The 15,177-nt window shown below is 49.8% G+C and overlaps 1 protein-coding gene and 1 non-coding gene across 2 annotated transcripts; both read right to left on the bottom strand.

Moving 5' to 3' along the window:
• Nucleotides 1-32: 32 nt before the first annotated feature.
• LOC138242576 (GTPase IMAP family member 9-like) lies at nucleotides 33-12,332 on the bottom strand. The gene is made up of 7 exons (XM_069198113.1): nucleotides 12,179-12,332; nucleotides 11,745-11,863; nucleotides 5,947-6,075; nucleotides 5,701-5,856; nucleotides 4,847-4,892; nucleotides 1,707-2,403; nucleotides 33-48 (listed from the first exon to the last, which is right to left on the bottom strand). Exons 1-7 carry the CDS (start codon nucleotides 12,330-12,332, stop codon nucleotides 33-35), a joined length of 1,317 nt encoding a protein of 438 aa, XP_069054214.1.
• Nucleotides 12,333-14,222: 1,890 nt separating this feature from the next.
• Nucleotides 14,223-14,294, bottom strand: trnae-cuc (transfer RNA glutamic acid (anticodon CUC)). The gene has a single exon. It is a non-coding gene; the product is annotated as a tRNA-Glu (tRNA).
• Nucleotides 14,295-15,177: the final 883 nt, after the last annotated feature.

Here is a 15,177-nt window from a genome sequence, read left to right as displayed (position 1 = left end):
GGTCCAGATTCTCAAATTCCTAGGTGTCAACATCACAGGCGACCTGACCTGGACACACCACACCAACCCCGTAGACAAGACAGCGCCTGTTCTTTCTCCCCAGACTGAAGAAGTTCAGCCTGCCTTCACACATCCTGACCAGCTTCTACAGCTGCACCACTGAGAGCATCCTAAACGGCTGCATCACTGCCTGGTGTGGTAACTGCTCCGCCCACGAGCTCAGGGTCCTCCAGAGGGTGGTGACACTGGCTCAGAACACTACCGGCTGCGCTACTGAACACAGAGGATATCTACTGTGTTAGATGCCTCAGGAAGGCCAGGTCCATCCTCAGGGACCCCGGTCACCCTAAACACAACTTGCTCTCTCTACTACCATCTGGAAAACGGTACTGAAGTATCAGACCAAGACCACCAGGTGTCAGAACAGCTTCTTCCCCCAGGCAGTAAGACTGCTGAACAGCCAACCACAGCAGACACCTGCAGTTACCTCCTTGAACTGACAGGGGGCACTGGCACTCTCAGGACACCTACGAAGAGCACTAAATACCTCCTACCCTGTACCCTACTACTGTCAGGACACCTCAGTACCTCCTACCCTGTACCCTACTACTGTCAGGACACCTCAATACCTCCTACCCTGTACCTTGTGTTAGTTCCACACAATCTGTGAATTGCAGTTGTGTAATCTGTTGTATCCCAATGTTAACCCCTATAAATTCCTGTCCTCCAGCTCTTCTATCCCTCTTAACGAGCCTTTAACGAGCTCGCAGATTTCAATGCTGACAACACCGCTGTGTGCTGTACTGTTCGTGCATCGATCAATAAACCTTGATTGATTGAGTGTTGGTCCAACAGTCTTGAGGAACAGATTACAGAGACTGTGCTGCTGTGTGATGGATTAAATCTAATCTCCCTGAGAGAAAACAGTTCAATTACAGCACAGAGGATTTAAACAGACACAGATCTGTGTGCCACTGTGTTAGTAACGCAGTACAGAGCGGAGCACAGTATGATTTTAATTCCTAACAGGACACAAGATGGTTGAATCTCTCAGTCTGATGAGCAGTAAGATCAGTGACTCAGTAATACAGCATCAATCACACTCACTGGTGGGAGGGTTGTCTTTACTGTTCCTCCTCCTGACAGGCAGTCTGGGCTCCTCTGTCTCTTTCTCCAGCTCCTCTTCCTCCAGTGTCTTTCTCATCTTCTCCTTCAGCATCTCTTCTCTCCTGCTCCACTCCTCCTCCAACCTCTGTCTGAGCTCCTCTTCTCTCTCTCTCTCCCTTCTTTCATACTTCTGTCTCAGCTCCTCTGTCTCTCCTCCTCCCTCCGTCTCTCTCTGTCTCTCCTTCTCCCTCTGTCTCAGCTCCTCTGTCTCTCTCGGTCTCTCCTCCTCCCTCTGTCTCAGCTCCTTCGTCTCTCTCTGTCTCTCCTTCTCCCTCTGTCTCAGCTCTCCTGTCTCTCTCGGTCTCTTCTCCACCCTCTGTCTCAGCTCCTCTGTCTCTCTCTGTCTCTCCTCCTCCCTCCGTCTCAGCTCCTCCATCTCTCTCCGTCTCTCCTTCTCCCTCTGTCTCAGCTCCTCTGTCTCTCTCTGTCTCTCCTCCTTCAACCTCTGTCTCAGCTCCTCTGTCTCTCTCTGTCTCTCCTCCTCCCTCTGTCTCAGCTCCTCTGTCTCTCTCTGTCTCTCCTCCAACCTCTGTCTCAGCTCTCCTGTTTCTCTCTGTCTCTCCTCCTCCTTTTGTTTAATATATTTTTCTAGTTCAGTGTTTATTTCTTTGATGTCAGTGGTGAAGTACAGCCCATAGTTTCCTGCCACCATGTCCTCTATCTTCTCCAGCAGCTCTGTGACCTGAGTGCGGTCGTCCCTGTTCTTGTTGTTGAGAACATGATACCTGTTCCCACACTTCTCCACCAGCCACTGGAGCTCCTCTCCTTCTTCCTCAATGTGCTGCTCAATGGTTGTGTGTCTCAGTGTGTACCACCAGGTGAACAACACTATTGTGTGTCTCCATACACTCTCACTGAGAAGCTCCAGATGTTCCTCTGCTGATCTCCAGTCGGTGTTTGAGTCCAGATCAATCACCAGGAGGAGAGTGTGGGGTCCTGGGGGACACAGAGACACACTGCGCACAACCTCCTGTCTGATCTGCTGTGGATCATCATCATCATCATCATCATAATTCCACACATTCCAGCCTGGAGTGTCGACCACAGTGATCTGCCTCCCAGCTACTTCACCCTGTCTCTTCACACACTCCTGAGGTTCTCCCTCAGTGTCAAACTCCTCTCTGCCCAGGATGGTGTTTCCTGCTGAGCTCTTCTCAGACCATCTCTCCCCCAGCAGCACGATCCTGATCTCTGAGAGACGCTGTGGTGCCTCATGGGAATCAGCCTGTTCCTCCCCTGTCAGAGTGAAAGATCACAGATTATTTACATGATAAAGTTCTCATCACAGATATCTTCACAACTCATCCCATTTAAAATTCACGATAACAACTTTTCTACATCTTTTCTCTTGTCCCTGCCCTGTGAGAGGAAAATCACAGATTATTGAGACTATATTTCTGTGTATTCTCTGTGGTATACAAAAATGTTCTGTTAATGTAAATGTTAATCAAACTGTATTCTTACAACATTCTTATTCTGTATTCTTACAATTTATATAATATATATATTTATTTTTAACTGTTCTCTCAATAGTACGTTTATTTTTTATAAGGATTTATTTTCTTAGAATAATTTAACCTCACTGAAAGGTTAGATTTCTCTCATCTGATAAACAACACAGACATTTTTCCCAACTCCTTCCTTGCTCATCTTTACCAAGGGCGCCAATACTTCTAGAGAGCCCTGTAGAGTCCCACTAACACTCTGAGTGTCCAGTGGCAGTTCAGACACATATGGGACTCCTGTGTTCAGAATGAACCTTTATACCTCCTTATTTTAAAATAAATGTAAAAAACTGTAAAATCATTCAGTCCATCCTGATTCTTCAGTAGTGAGTCTAAAATGTCACATTACATAAAGAAACGTTTGGGCCACCTGGCTGGGAAATCTGTGTGTTGTATAGTTTCAAACTGCTTAGAAACTATCTACTGTGATCCACACTGAAGAGAACTAGCATGATGTTAGTTTAAAATCAGTGAAACTGACAAGCTGGAGGAACTGAGTCTCTTCAGTCTGAAGGGAGTGTCCCACACTGACAGGGTGAAGATAGTGAACCACATATATATACAAAATATTCAACATCCTCAGTGACAGTCAGTCATCATTAAAGACCAGTTAGATATTGACACCTCAAAGTTCCTCAGAATTAACACTGAAACTCAAAGCAACACTAAGACTTAAAATCAGGAGTGGGAGGCCCTACTGTACACAGAGAGGGGTGGGAGGGGGGAACAAGTTGCCCAGTCAGGACAAGAGAAACAGCTGCACGAGACCCTGGAATCATTACTAATTATGGGCCAAATAAATTCCTCTGTTGTTCATCTGTACTGATTCCCCTCTGGTATTATCAGCTGTACAATAAACACGGCCTCTGAGCAACAAACAGGAAATGTTCATATCTGAGCGTGTCTGAGCATCATGAATACTAACAGTGTGAATCCAATACCATCAGCACACAGTCAGGTTTTACATCAATCATTTCACCTTAAATAAACACCTGATTAAAATATTTAGTACATTCCAAACAGCTTGAGTTTACAGTACCGATCTCTGATCGCTGACAAGAGAAAGTGAAAGTAAAACAGTTTCTGTCTCTCTCCTAGTTCAGAGCCTGTGTGTCTGACAGACAGAACAGAAGACTCTCAGCAGACAGGAAGACACTTCTCCAGCTGCTGCTGTGCTCTGTGACAGAGAAGAGACCCTCAGTGACTCCCTTACTGACACTCTGACAGGTAGAACAAGAGAAAACTCACCAGGGCTGAGCGCTGAGCTCCTACACGCTGCCATCTCTCTCCTTCTCTTCCTGCTGATCTGAAGGGCAGGACTTTGTCCTCTCAGTGGCCCTTGATAAATTTACTGGGTTCAGTTAATGATTAACTCATCAGGGCAGAATGAAGTCTTGGACGCCGCCTGCTATGAATGTTTTTGGTATATCTAATCACTTAGGAATTTAAAAAATACTTTAAAAATTATTTTTCATAAGCAAACTCTCTTGTTTGGGGTTCTGGAAAGTTTATCTCAAAGGATCTCCAAAGCACTTTACAGTCAGGGACCCCACTTCATCCCACCTGCAAACAACTGAGAAGAGGGAATTTGGGAAGTACAGACCGAACCCCGACTAAGCAACACCCCTGACCAGCAGTCGGGACACTGGGGTCCACACCCCTACTCTCACACACAGTGTCCTGATCTGTACTGACCAGCAGTCGGGACACTGGGGTCACACCCCTACTCTCACACACAGTGTCCTGATCTGTACTGATCAGCAGTCGGGACACTGGGGTCACACCCCTACTCTCACACACAGTGTCCTGATCTGTACTGACCAGCAGTCGGGACACTGGGGTCCACACCCCTACTCTCACACACAGTGTCCTGATCTGTACTGACCAGCAGTCGGGACACTGGGGTCCACACCCGTCTGGATCAATGAAGTCAATGAGGCGCTGCAGTACTGCGCTGTCCCCGCCAGGGGGAGACAAGGCACCAGAAGTCAGAGGCCCGAGGTGAACTGCTTCAGGAGAGAGACAGATTGGGTAAACAGCAGGCCAGAGAGAGAAGGAGAGCAGACAGTAGATAACAGACCTGAGGATTTCATCAGCTTGTTCCCCCCTCCCACCCCTCTCTGTGTACAGACCCCCTCTTAACTGCAGATGCCTGAGCGCTGATTGACCCCGACCTTCCCCCCTCTTGTCTGAGCCGCCCCCCCCAGAGCCCGTGACGGTCTGGGGACGAGTACAGTTTCAGGACAATCAGACTCTCAGTCGGCTCTTCTGCAGCGTCAATCCCTCCCCAGAACAAACACAAACCACACCGCTGCTTCTCCGTTTTTATTCATCTGTTCACAGAGCATACAGAGACCGGGGGCTCCCTCCCTCACGAGGAAACCCAGGCCACGGCCAGGCGGAGAAAGGAGTGCGATCATACATAATGAAGATATTATTTATTTAGATTTAATGAATAAATTCTCTTTTTTTTAAAGCGTTTTTCTGGGGGCATCTCTGCTGTTGAAATAAAGACTTAGGAAACACAAACAAAGACCTCAGTCGGCTTCAGAGGAGAAACCGCCCCCCCTCCCCTCCCCTCACTCACGATGAACGCAAGAAGGTTAAAAATGAAGACGAACCGCGACCTCACAGGCGTGTCCGTGGGAGTCTGCTTGAGCAATGCAGAAACACGTCCACGCCTGGGGCTCGCCTGCCATTCCCACACAAGAGAGCAAAGGGAACCGGAAGTCCAGGGCTCCGTCTCTCGCCGGGGAGCGTGGGTGGTGTTGTTTTTGTGGGGGTGGGAGAAGGGAGTGAAACACGCGTCGTTCCCCGCCCACCCCACGATCATTTCACTCGCTGTCATCGACCAATCGATTATACAACGAAAAATCATGGAGAACCGTTCCAGTTCCTCACGGTGAAGGAAGAGTAGCACCACCTCCGCTCTCACTGAAATACTCTCCTTCAATAAGACGCACGAGTCTCTCCGTCAATAAGATAGATAAATAAATAAGCCATGCAGGAAATCAATCAATAAACAAACAGAGCGATAAGGCGCCACGGGCGTCTCCGCCCACGAGTCCCGGACTCCCCTCTCCTGGCGGCAGCGGTCCGGGTCCGAGCTCGGGTTCGGGTCCGGCTGGCCGTTATGGGTATCAGTATCGGGCCGGACTCGAGGGCCTCTCCCGTCACGGTCGGACTCCACCCAGGAGGGGGCGGGGTGTCACAGGTCACAGGTCACAGGTCACAGGTCGGAGCTGCTGCTGCTGAGGTACTGAGAGACGCCGACCAGAAGCAGCGCCAGTTCACACCCGGGCTCCTCGGAGGCGTAGATCTTGAGACACAGCGCAGCCACCAACAGCAGAAGCAGCCGCTGAGCGGAGCCGCGGGGCTCGGCCGCCAGGGGGAGCTTCTGCACCTGGGGGAGAGAGAGAGAGGTCAGCGTCAGGGAGTCACGCTCGCTGGGGTTCGGGCTGGATGATATTAATAATAATACATTTCTATAGCTCTTTCCTGGACACTCCACTCAGAGCTCTTGACAGGTCATGGGGATCCCACTACCACCACCAGTGTGCAGCTCTTTATAGGTCATGGGGATCCCACTACCACCACCAGTGTGCAGCTCTTTACAGGTCATGGGGATCCCACTACCACCACCAGTGTGCAGCTCTTTACAGGTCATGGGGATCCCACTACCGCTACCAGTGTGCAGCCCTTTACAGGTCATGGGGATCCCACTACCACCACCAGTGTGCAGCTCTTTACAGGTCATGGGGATCCCACTACTGCCACCAGTGTGCAGCCCCAACTGGATGACGCCCCAGTCCTCTCCCCACACACCAGCTCTCAGTGGGGAGGAGAGCAGAGTGATGAAGCCAGTTCATAGATGGGGATTATTAGGAGGCCATGACTGGTAAGGGCCAATGGGAAATTTGGCCAGGACGCCGGTGTAAAACCCCTACTGTTCTCGAGAGACACCCTGGGATTGTTAATGACCACAGAGAGTCAGGACCTCGGTTTGACGTCTCATCCGCAGGACGGCGCCTGTTTACAGTCCAGTGTCCCCGTCACTATACTGGGGCATACACTATACACACGGCACCACACAGTCAAGACGCGCCGGAGTACAAGCACAAACAGGCCGCTGCTCCCCGGGAGGAACCGCCAATACTACTACTGATAACAATAGTATTACTAACACTAATACTACTACTGATAACAATACTAACAATACAACTGCTACTACCACTGATAACAACAGTACTACTACTAACACTAATAATACAACTGCTATTAATACTACTACTAATAGTAGTAACAATCTCCTTCACACAAGAACTGCACACACGGTGTACAAATCAGCTGACTGGAGAGTAATTTCCGACAGTGATAAACACAAGGAATAGAACTGACCTTGTTGGTTTCTCTAAAAACACTACCAGTCCTGTCAAAGACACGATATGCTCCACTAGAATTGTTGTCCCTGACCGGTGAGAAATGTCGTTTGTTGTGCGAAGGACTCAGCAAGAAGAGATGTGTCAATTCAGGTGCAGTTGTTTATCGTGAGGGAAAGCACAGACAATATGGGCTTTAATGAATTAACAGTGAAAGCGTAGCAGGGGGCCTCGTATGGACTGCGGTTGTGTCTAGTTTTTGTTATTTGCATTTAAAGATTTTGCTTGTCTTTTGCAAACAAAATCTAAGCTAAGACTTCTACATGAAACATAATGCAGGAGTAGCTGCAGCCTAGGTAGACGGGCTGAAAACCACGTTACGTTGTTATTATTTACTTTATTATTTATTATTTCTCACTGAACACTAGCGCCCCTCTATGATCACACACTAAACAAAGTACTGTGCCGCTGTAATTACTAACTGAATACTAGCGTCCCACTCTGATCGAACACTGAACACAGTTCTGTCGCACTGTGATTACTCACTGAACACAGTACTGTCCCACTGTAATCAACCACTGAACACAGTACATATAATGCAGGAGTTATAAAGGTTATACAGTGGACAGAGCACCGTACTGATCACACAAAGAGCACAACAGACTGAAAGTACACTGAACACAGTACTGTCCCACTGTGATTACTCGCTGAACACAGCAGTGTCCCACTGTGATCACACACTGTACTGTGCCAGTGTGATGACGAACTGAACACAATACTGTGCCACTCTGCTAACACACTGAACACTAGCGTCCCACGCCGATCACAGTACTGTCCCACTGTGACAACACGCCGATCACAGTACTGTCCCACTGTGACAACACGCCGATCACAGTACTGTCCCACTGTGACAACACGCTGATCACAGTACTGTCCCACTGTGACAACACGCTGATCACAGTACTGTCCCACTGTGACAACACGCTGATCACAGTACTGTCCCACTGTGACAACACGCTGATCACAGTACTGTCCCACTGTGACAACACGCTGATCACAGTACTGTCCCACTGTGACAACACGCTGATCACAGTACTGTCCCACTGTAACAATACGCTGATCACAGTACTGTCCCACTGTGACAACACACTGACCACAGTACTGTCCCACTGTGACAACACGCTGATCACAGTACTGTCCCACTGTAACAACACGCTGATCACAGTACCGTCCCACTGTAACAATACGCTGATCACAGTACTGTCCCACTGTGACAACACGCTGATCACAGTACTGTCCCACTGTAACAACACGCTGATCACAGTACCGTCCCACTCTGATCACACACCGAACACAGTACTGTGCCACTGGAATCACACACTGAACACAGTACTGTGCCACTGTGATTACTCACTGAACACTAGTGTCCCACTCTGATTACAGTACTGTCCTACTGTGATTACTCACTGAACATACTACTGTGCCACTAGAATCACACACCAAACACAGTACTGTGCCACTGTGATCACACGCTGAACACTGTACCGTGCCACTCTGATCACGCACCGAACACTGTGCTGTCCCACTCTGATCACGCACTGAACACAGAACTGTGCCTCTCAGATGCCACACTAAAAACACTACTATGCCACTGTGATTACTCACTGAACACACCACTGTACCACTCTGATCACACATTGAACACAGTACTGTGACACTGTAATCGCGCACTGAACACACACTGTCCCACTGGGCTCACACAGTGAACACAGTACTGTCCCACCGGGCTCACACAGTGAACACAGTACTGTCCCACCGGGCTCACACAGTGAACACAGTACTGTCCCACCGGGCTCACACAGTGAACACAGTACTGTCCCACCGTGATCACACAGCGAACACAGTACCGTGCCACTGTGATCACACTCCGAACACAGTACCGTGCCACTGTGATCACACAGTGAACACAGTACCGTCCCACCGTGATCACACTCCGAACACAGTACCGTGCCACCGTGATCACACTCCGAACACAGTACCGTGCCACTGTGATCACACTCCGAACACAGTACCGTGCCACTGTGATCACACTCCGAACACAGTACCGTGCCACTGTGATCACACTCCGAACACAGTACTGCCCCACTGTGATCACACACTGAACAGAGTAATGTCGCACTGTTATCACTCACTGAAGACACTACTGTCCTACTGTGATCACTCACTGAACACTGTATGTTGACACACTGAACACTAGCGTCCCACTCTGGTCACAGTACTGTCCCACTGTGACAACACGCTGATCACAGTACAGTCCTACTGTAGTCACACACTGAACACAGTACTGTGCCACTGTGATGACACACTGAATACAGTTCTGTGGTAGGAATTTTGGTCGCTGTTTTTTAGGTGTAGCCAATACTTTATATTCTTTTCTGTATGTTTATCAATAGTGGGTACTGGCCTAATTCGGCCCTGCACCCGTTGTTAGGAGTTTTTCTCTGCACACGGAGGATGTTTCTACAGATCTCCATGTGCAGAGTTTCTGTGGGGTGTTTGTCCCATTGGGTGTAATCCTGGTCTGTGAGGGGACCCCACACTTCACTGCCGTATAGGGCAATGGGTTGGATTACACTTTCAAATATTTGGAGCCAGATTCTTGTTGGTGGGTTGATGTTGAAGAGCCTCCTTCTTATTGCGTAGAAAGCCCTGAGTGCCTTCTCCCTCAGTGCCTTCACTGCCAGGTCAAAACTCCCGGAAGAGCTGATGGTGAGACCGAGATATGTGTAGCTGGATGTGTGCTCCAATGTGTTGTTGTTCAGTGTGAATTTGTACCTGTTTCCCTGAGGTCTGGCTTTCTTCTGGAAAACCATAACTCTGGTCTTGTCCAGATTGACTGGCAGTGCCCAGGTCTGACAGTACAGCCCCTGTTCTGTGGGCGACAGCAGGACCAGGTCATCTGCGTAGAGCAGGAACTTGATTTCTGTGTCGTGTAGTGTGAGACCAGGAGCTGCAGACTGCTCCAACATTCCTGCTAATTCATTGATATAGATATTGAACAGTGTTGGGCTCAGGCTGCAGCCCTGTCTCACCCCGCGGCCTTGGGTGAAGAATTTGGTCCTTTTGTTTCCAATTTTCACTGCACATTTGCTCTCTGAATACATTGATTTAATTATGTCGTACACTTTGCCCCCTATGCCACTTTGGAGTAGTTTGTAAAACAATCTCTCATGCCAAATCGAGTCAAATGCTTTTTTGAAATCGACAAAGCAGGCAAAAATTTTTCCTTTGTGTTTTTGGTGGATGTGTTTGTCTATCAGTGTGTGTAGGGTGTAACTGTGATTAGATGTGCGGTGATCTGGCAAGAAGCCAATCTGACTTTTACTCAGGACACTGTGTTCAGTAAGGAAGGCCAGTATTCGTGTATTTAGGATACTCCAGAATACCTTCCCCAGGTTACTGTTCACACAGATGCCCCGGTAGTTGTTGGGATCGAGTTTATCTCCACTCTTATAGATGGGCGTGATCAGTCCTTGGTTCCAGGCCTCGGGGAAACATCCAGCTGTCATGATGAGATTGAGGAGTTTGAGCAGGGCTTGTTGCAACTTTGGGCTGCTGTGTCTCAGCATCTCATTTATGACACCATCATGGCCACAGGCTTTGCGTGATCTGAGGGCCTGGAGTTTGTCCAGTAGCTCCTGCTCAGTGATTGGGGAGTCTTAGGGGTTTTGGTGGTCTTTGATAGCCAATTCCAAAATTTGAGTTTTTCAAAAGTGGTTTTGGTCTGATTGATTTGTATTCGGGAGATTTTCAAAGTATGTTTGCCAGATTGTTTCATTTTGGATGGCCAATTCTTCTGGTTTTGATTTGTTTAAGTTGTTCCACTTCTCACAGAAAGTTCTGATTTAGTGACTCCTCAATTTCTGCAAGTTGTTTGTCTATGTATGCGTTTCTTTTCTTTTTCAGCGTTTGTAAAGTTTTACCATGTCACAGTACCCGAGTTGCAGATCTGTGTTGTGTGGTTGTCTGTGTTCTTCATTTGAGACTTTTCGTAGTGCATTTCTGATGTTTTTGCACTCCGTATCAAACCACTTTTCTTTTGCTTTTGTTTTTTGGTAGTTTTTTTTAGTTGTTTTTAGCTTAGATTTTGATGCTAGTTTGTGGAATAGGTGATTTAGTTTTTGTGTGGCCAAGTTTATCCCTAGTTTGTTGGTTTGATATGGAGTGTTTAGGAATGTGTCCATCAGTGTCTGAATTTCGTCTCTCATGAACTTGTCTCTCTCTCATGTCCTGCAGGATGACCCGTCTCTCTCCAGGTGTACCTGTTGTACAGACTGACCCGTCTCTCTGCTCTCTCATGTCCTGCAGGCTCCTCGTCTCTCTCCTGTCTCCTGTCCTGCAGGCTCACCCGTCTCTCTCCTGTCTCCTGTCCTGCAGGCTCCTCGTCTCTGCGCCCCGGTGTGCAGGACAGACGCGAGGGCCGCGTGATCGGACCTCAGCGGCTCGTGGACAAGCGGACCTGCGTCACTAACGGCGGGGAGGAGAAATGACTCTGCTGCTCGCTCGGCGTGTGTGCGCGGAGGTTCTCACGTCTCTCTGTTTTAATGATCTCTCATGTCGTGCGCGTGCGTGTCACTGTTCACACTACAGAACAAACAGGTCGCCCCGGAACGGCGATCGATGTGAAACTGGCTGTGATCGTGGCGCCCGCAGTCGTGACGTGGCCCGGCTCCCCCCGAGCGCCGGTTCTGCGGTCGTCCGCCCAGCCCGGTCCGGAAGGTGGCTGCTGGAGGCAGGGGAATGATCTGGGAGCTGGCGGGGTGTCGGAGGGGACAGGGGAGCACAGAAGGTGCTAGAAACTTTTGCCCCACCAGTTTGAGAGAGGGGGGAGCCATGCCAAGCAGAGGGTGGGGAAGGGAGGGAGGGGGAGTTGGGGTTCAGCCCTGCGGTGTCACACCTCCGGCCACAGGGGGCGCCGCTGTGCGGAGCAGGACAGGAGCAGGTGGAGTCAGTCCAGGGTGTTCTGGGGGACGGGGTTCGTCTGGTTCTTGTCGTGAATCTTTCTGTAGAAGTTTTAATTAATTAATTTAATTTCTTCGCCGACTACTAATGTTGTACATAGCGTACGGGACAGATTGTTACACCAATATATGGAGACGTTGGTGCGTTCCCCGTCAGCGGTCCTCGCGCTGCCTCTGGGCGGCGCTGGCGTGTCGAAGGCTCTCGGGTTCGTCTGGTTCTTGTCGTGAATCTTTTTGTAGAAGTTATAATAAAGTAACATGTTCAGATAACTGGGTGTCCTGTTCTGCTTTCTGCATCCCGAGTGATCGACTGCCCCTGCTGCTGACTGGAAGTCATCAGTTAAAGAGTATCGGCTTCAACAACAGGGCTGTGCGGCTTGTTCCCCACCCCCGCCCCTCTCTGTGTACAGTAGAGCCTCCTGTCCTGACTGGAGGAGCTCACCCAGCTGTGTCTGGAGAGAAGCCAGGGTATCAGCTTGTTCCCCACCCCCGCCCCTCTCGGTGTACAGCAGTGTCTCCGGTATCAGTTTCAACACTGGCTGGGTACAGAGGAGGGAGAGCTGGCGAGGAGCGTGGCTCCGATCCTATCCTTGATCCGATCATGGCTCTAATTCTTGTAATTTATACAGAGAGCACAATCACAAAGCGTCTAAAACTGTACAACTCCAAGGTTTAGAAAACGTTTTTACAGAAGCTATCCAGACAGTTTGGGGTCATGCGTTCGTTTGATCCAGCTGGGGATTCTGTATGACCCTGATAGACACACTGATTCCAGGTGAGAGATTCACACTGAGGTGACCCGTCTCCAGCTGTATGACTGTCTTTCAGCTCTATGACAGATTCCAGGTGAGAGCTATACTGAGCTGATTCTGATAAGTTTTCTCTACACATCAAAGACGCAGCTCCTTCAATGTCTCCCTCTCCACACTCTGCAGAACGCTACTGAATCCTAATGGTTGCCATGCTGCCTGGTAGTCTGCAGTTCACAGTCCTTGGTGTTCCCAGAGACAGAGTGTCAATGATGAGGTCACTTCCTCCCCAGCTTCCAGTCATACCCATCTGGCTCCAGACTGGTATCGTGTTGTCCCCTAGCGTTAACCCACAGTGGACACTCCATCTGGCTCCAGTCTGGTGGTGTGTCGTCCCCTAGCGTTAACCCACAGTGGACACTCCATCTGGCTCCAGTCTGGTGGTGTGTCGTCCCCTAGCGTTAACCCACAGTGGACACTCCATCTGGCTCCAGTCTGGTGCAGTGTCGTCCCCTAGCGTTAACCCACAGTGGAACCTCCATCTGGCTCCAGTCTGGTGCAGTGTCGTCCCCTAGCGTTAACCCACAGTGGACACTCCATCTGGCTCCAGTCTGGTGCAGTGTCGTCCCCTAGCGTTAACCCACAGTGGAAACTCCGACAGGTTCCCATCGCTCTGGCCGGCGTTTGTTTTTCATCCTCGTTGTTTCAGTCGTGACAAAAGGACCACAAGAACTGGACGCTTGCATTGAAGCCCGATCCCACTGAAACTGCTCCGAGTTCCTCATTCTCATCACCCGCTATTAAATCCTTCTGTTCACCCAGTGGAACCAGCAAGCAGGCACTCGTCATCTGTTCCTATGTCTGGCGTCAGGCAGCCCAAATCTCCCGTCTGCCCTTCAGGGAATGTGAATCTCAGACGCTCCCATCACACCCTCGATCAGTGATCAGTGATTAAATGCTTGTGAATAACCCAACGGGCCTGTTGAACCAAAATCTCTCACTGGAGGGCTGCATCAGTGGTGGGGCTTCAGCCTCATCCTTGTGGTCAGGATGCCTCGCCTTGCGCTTATATCTGTAGCATTGATTACGATTTATAATAATGTGATCATGTTGATAATGTTGCTTTATTGGCCCTATACAATTTCTTGCATTAGGAATGTGTCTTTTCACAGACCCCAGCTTGCTCTCCATGAGACAGACACACAGACAGGGAGAGAAGCTGGGGGTCAGAGTGCAGGGTCAGGAGTCAGCCATTGTAAAGCGCCCCTGGAGCAGTTGGGGTTAAGGGCCTTGCTCAGGGACCCAACGGAGTCAGATTCCTCTGCTGGCTGCGGGATTTGAACCGGCAACCTTCCAGCCACAGGAACAGATCCATCACTCCACCCCAGAAGAGTATTGACATTCCCTGACCGGGAATCAATCCCGGGCCGTGGCGGTGAGAGCGCCGAATCCTGACCACTAGACCACCAGGGACGCTACAGCTACACTTGACAGCACAGCTGAAAGATCACTCCCTGTAGTGCGACAAGCTTGTAAAGCCCCATTAACACCTCTTCTATTTCTTGTCTCCCCGCAGGATTCACATTATGGGACGCCAAGATGCTGCAGAAAGACATCGACGTGCGTCCTCAGCCGAACACAGATTTCCAGATCATTGAGGACAAGGCGTCTGCTCTGAATGCGCGCAGGCCTTCTTCGTCTTCGACCGGGAGGTTTCGGCAGAGGAGAAGCAGAAAGACGTCCAGGGCAGTCTGCACGTGGCGATAAAGATGATCCCGTGTGTGTCGATCGAAGGCGAAGCGTCCCTCAGAATGACGGACGAGGAACGCCAGCAGGCGGACAAGTTCAACAAGTTCAACTGCAAATTCTACGGGGATTTTACTCTTGAAAAGAATCCGGTGACGTTCCAAGACGCCATCAAGGTCTATTCATCTCTCCCACACCTGCTTGGAAAAGACAGAGAGCACGCCGTGCCCATGACAGTCTGGCTTTACCCACTGACAAAACTGGACTCCCAGGCTGCCACAATCGTCAGCATCGGGTTAGTTCGACCTGAGCAGAAGAGAGCGCTCCCCCTTCCGAAACGCCCTGCTCGCGCAGTTCCTGGAAAACAAGGAGCGGGAGCTGAACGTGCTTAGATCTTACCTACAGATCATGAGCGACGTCACCGTGGCGCCCTCCAGCAGTGACCTGGACCAAGTCGTGTGCGATTCGGCGAACGAGTACGTGGTGTGCTTTGCGTTTACATCGCTGAAGCAAAGGGAGCAATACCTTAACATCTTGGAAAGCTATCTGACCTCCTCCGAACGAGGGACGGGTGAAGAGCTAGCTCCTGATCTCGAGCCAGAGGGAAGAC

Source organism: Lepisosteus oculatus, chromosome 14 (assembly GCF_040954835.1).
Source record: "Lepisosteus oculatus isolate fLepOcu1 chromosome 14, fLepOcu1.hap2, whole genome shotgun sequence".
Classification (NCBI taxonomy): domain Eukaryota; kingdom Metazoa; phylum Chordata; class Actinopteri; order Semionotiformes; family Lepisosteidae; genus Lepisosteus; species Lepisosteus oculatus.
The sequence above is the reverse complement of the archived record's forward strand: the minus strand, read 5'-3'. Positions and strand labels throughout refer to the sequence as shown.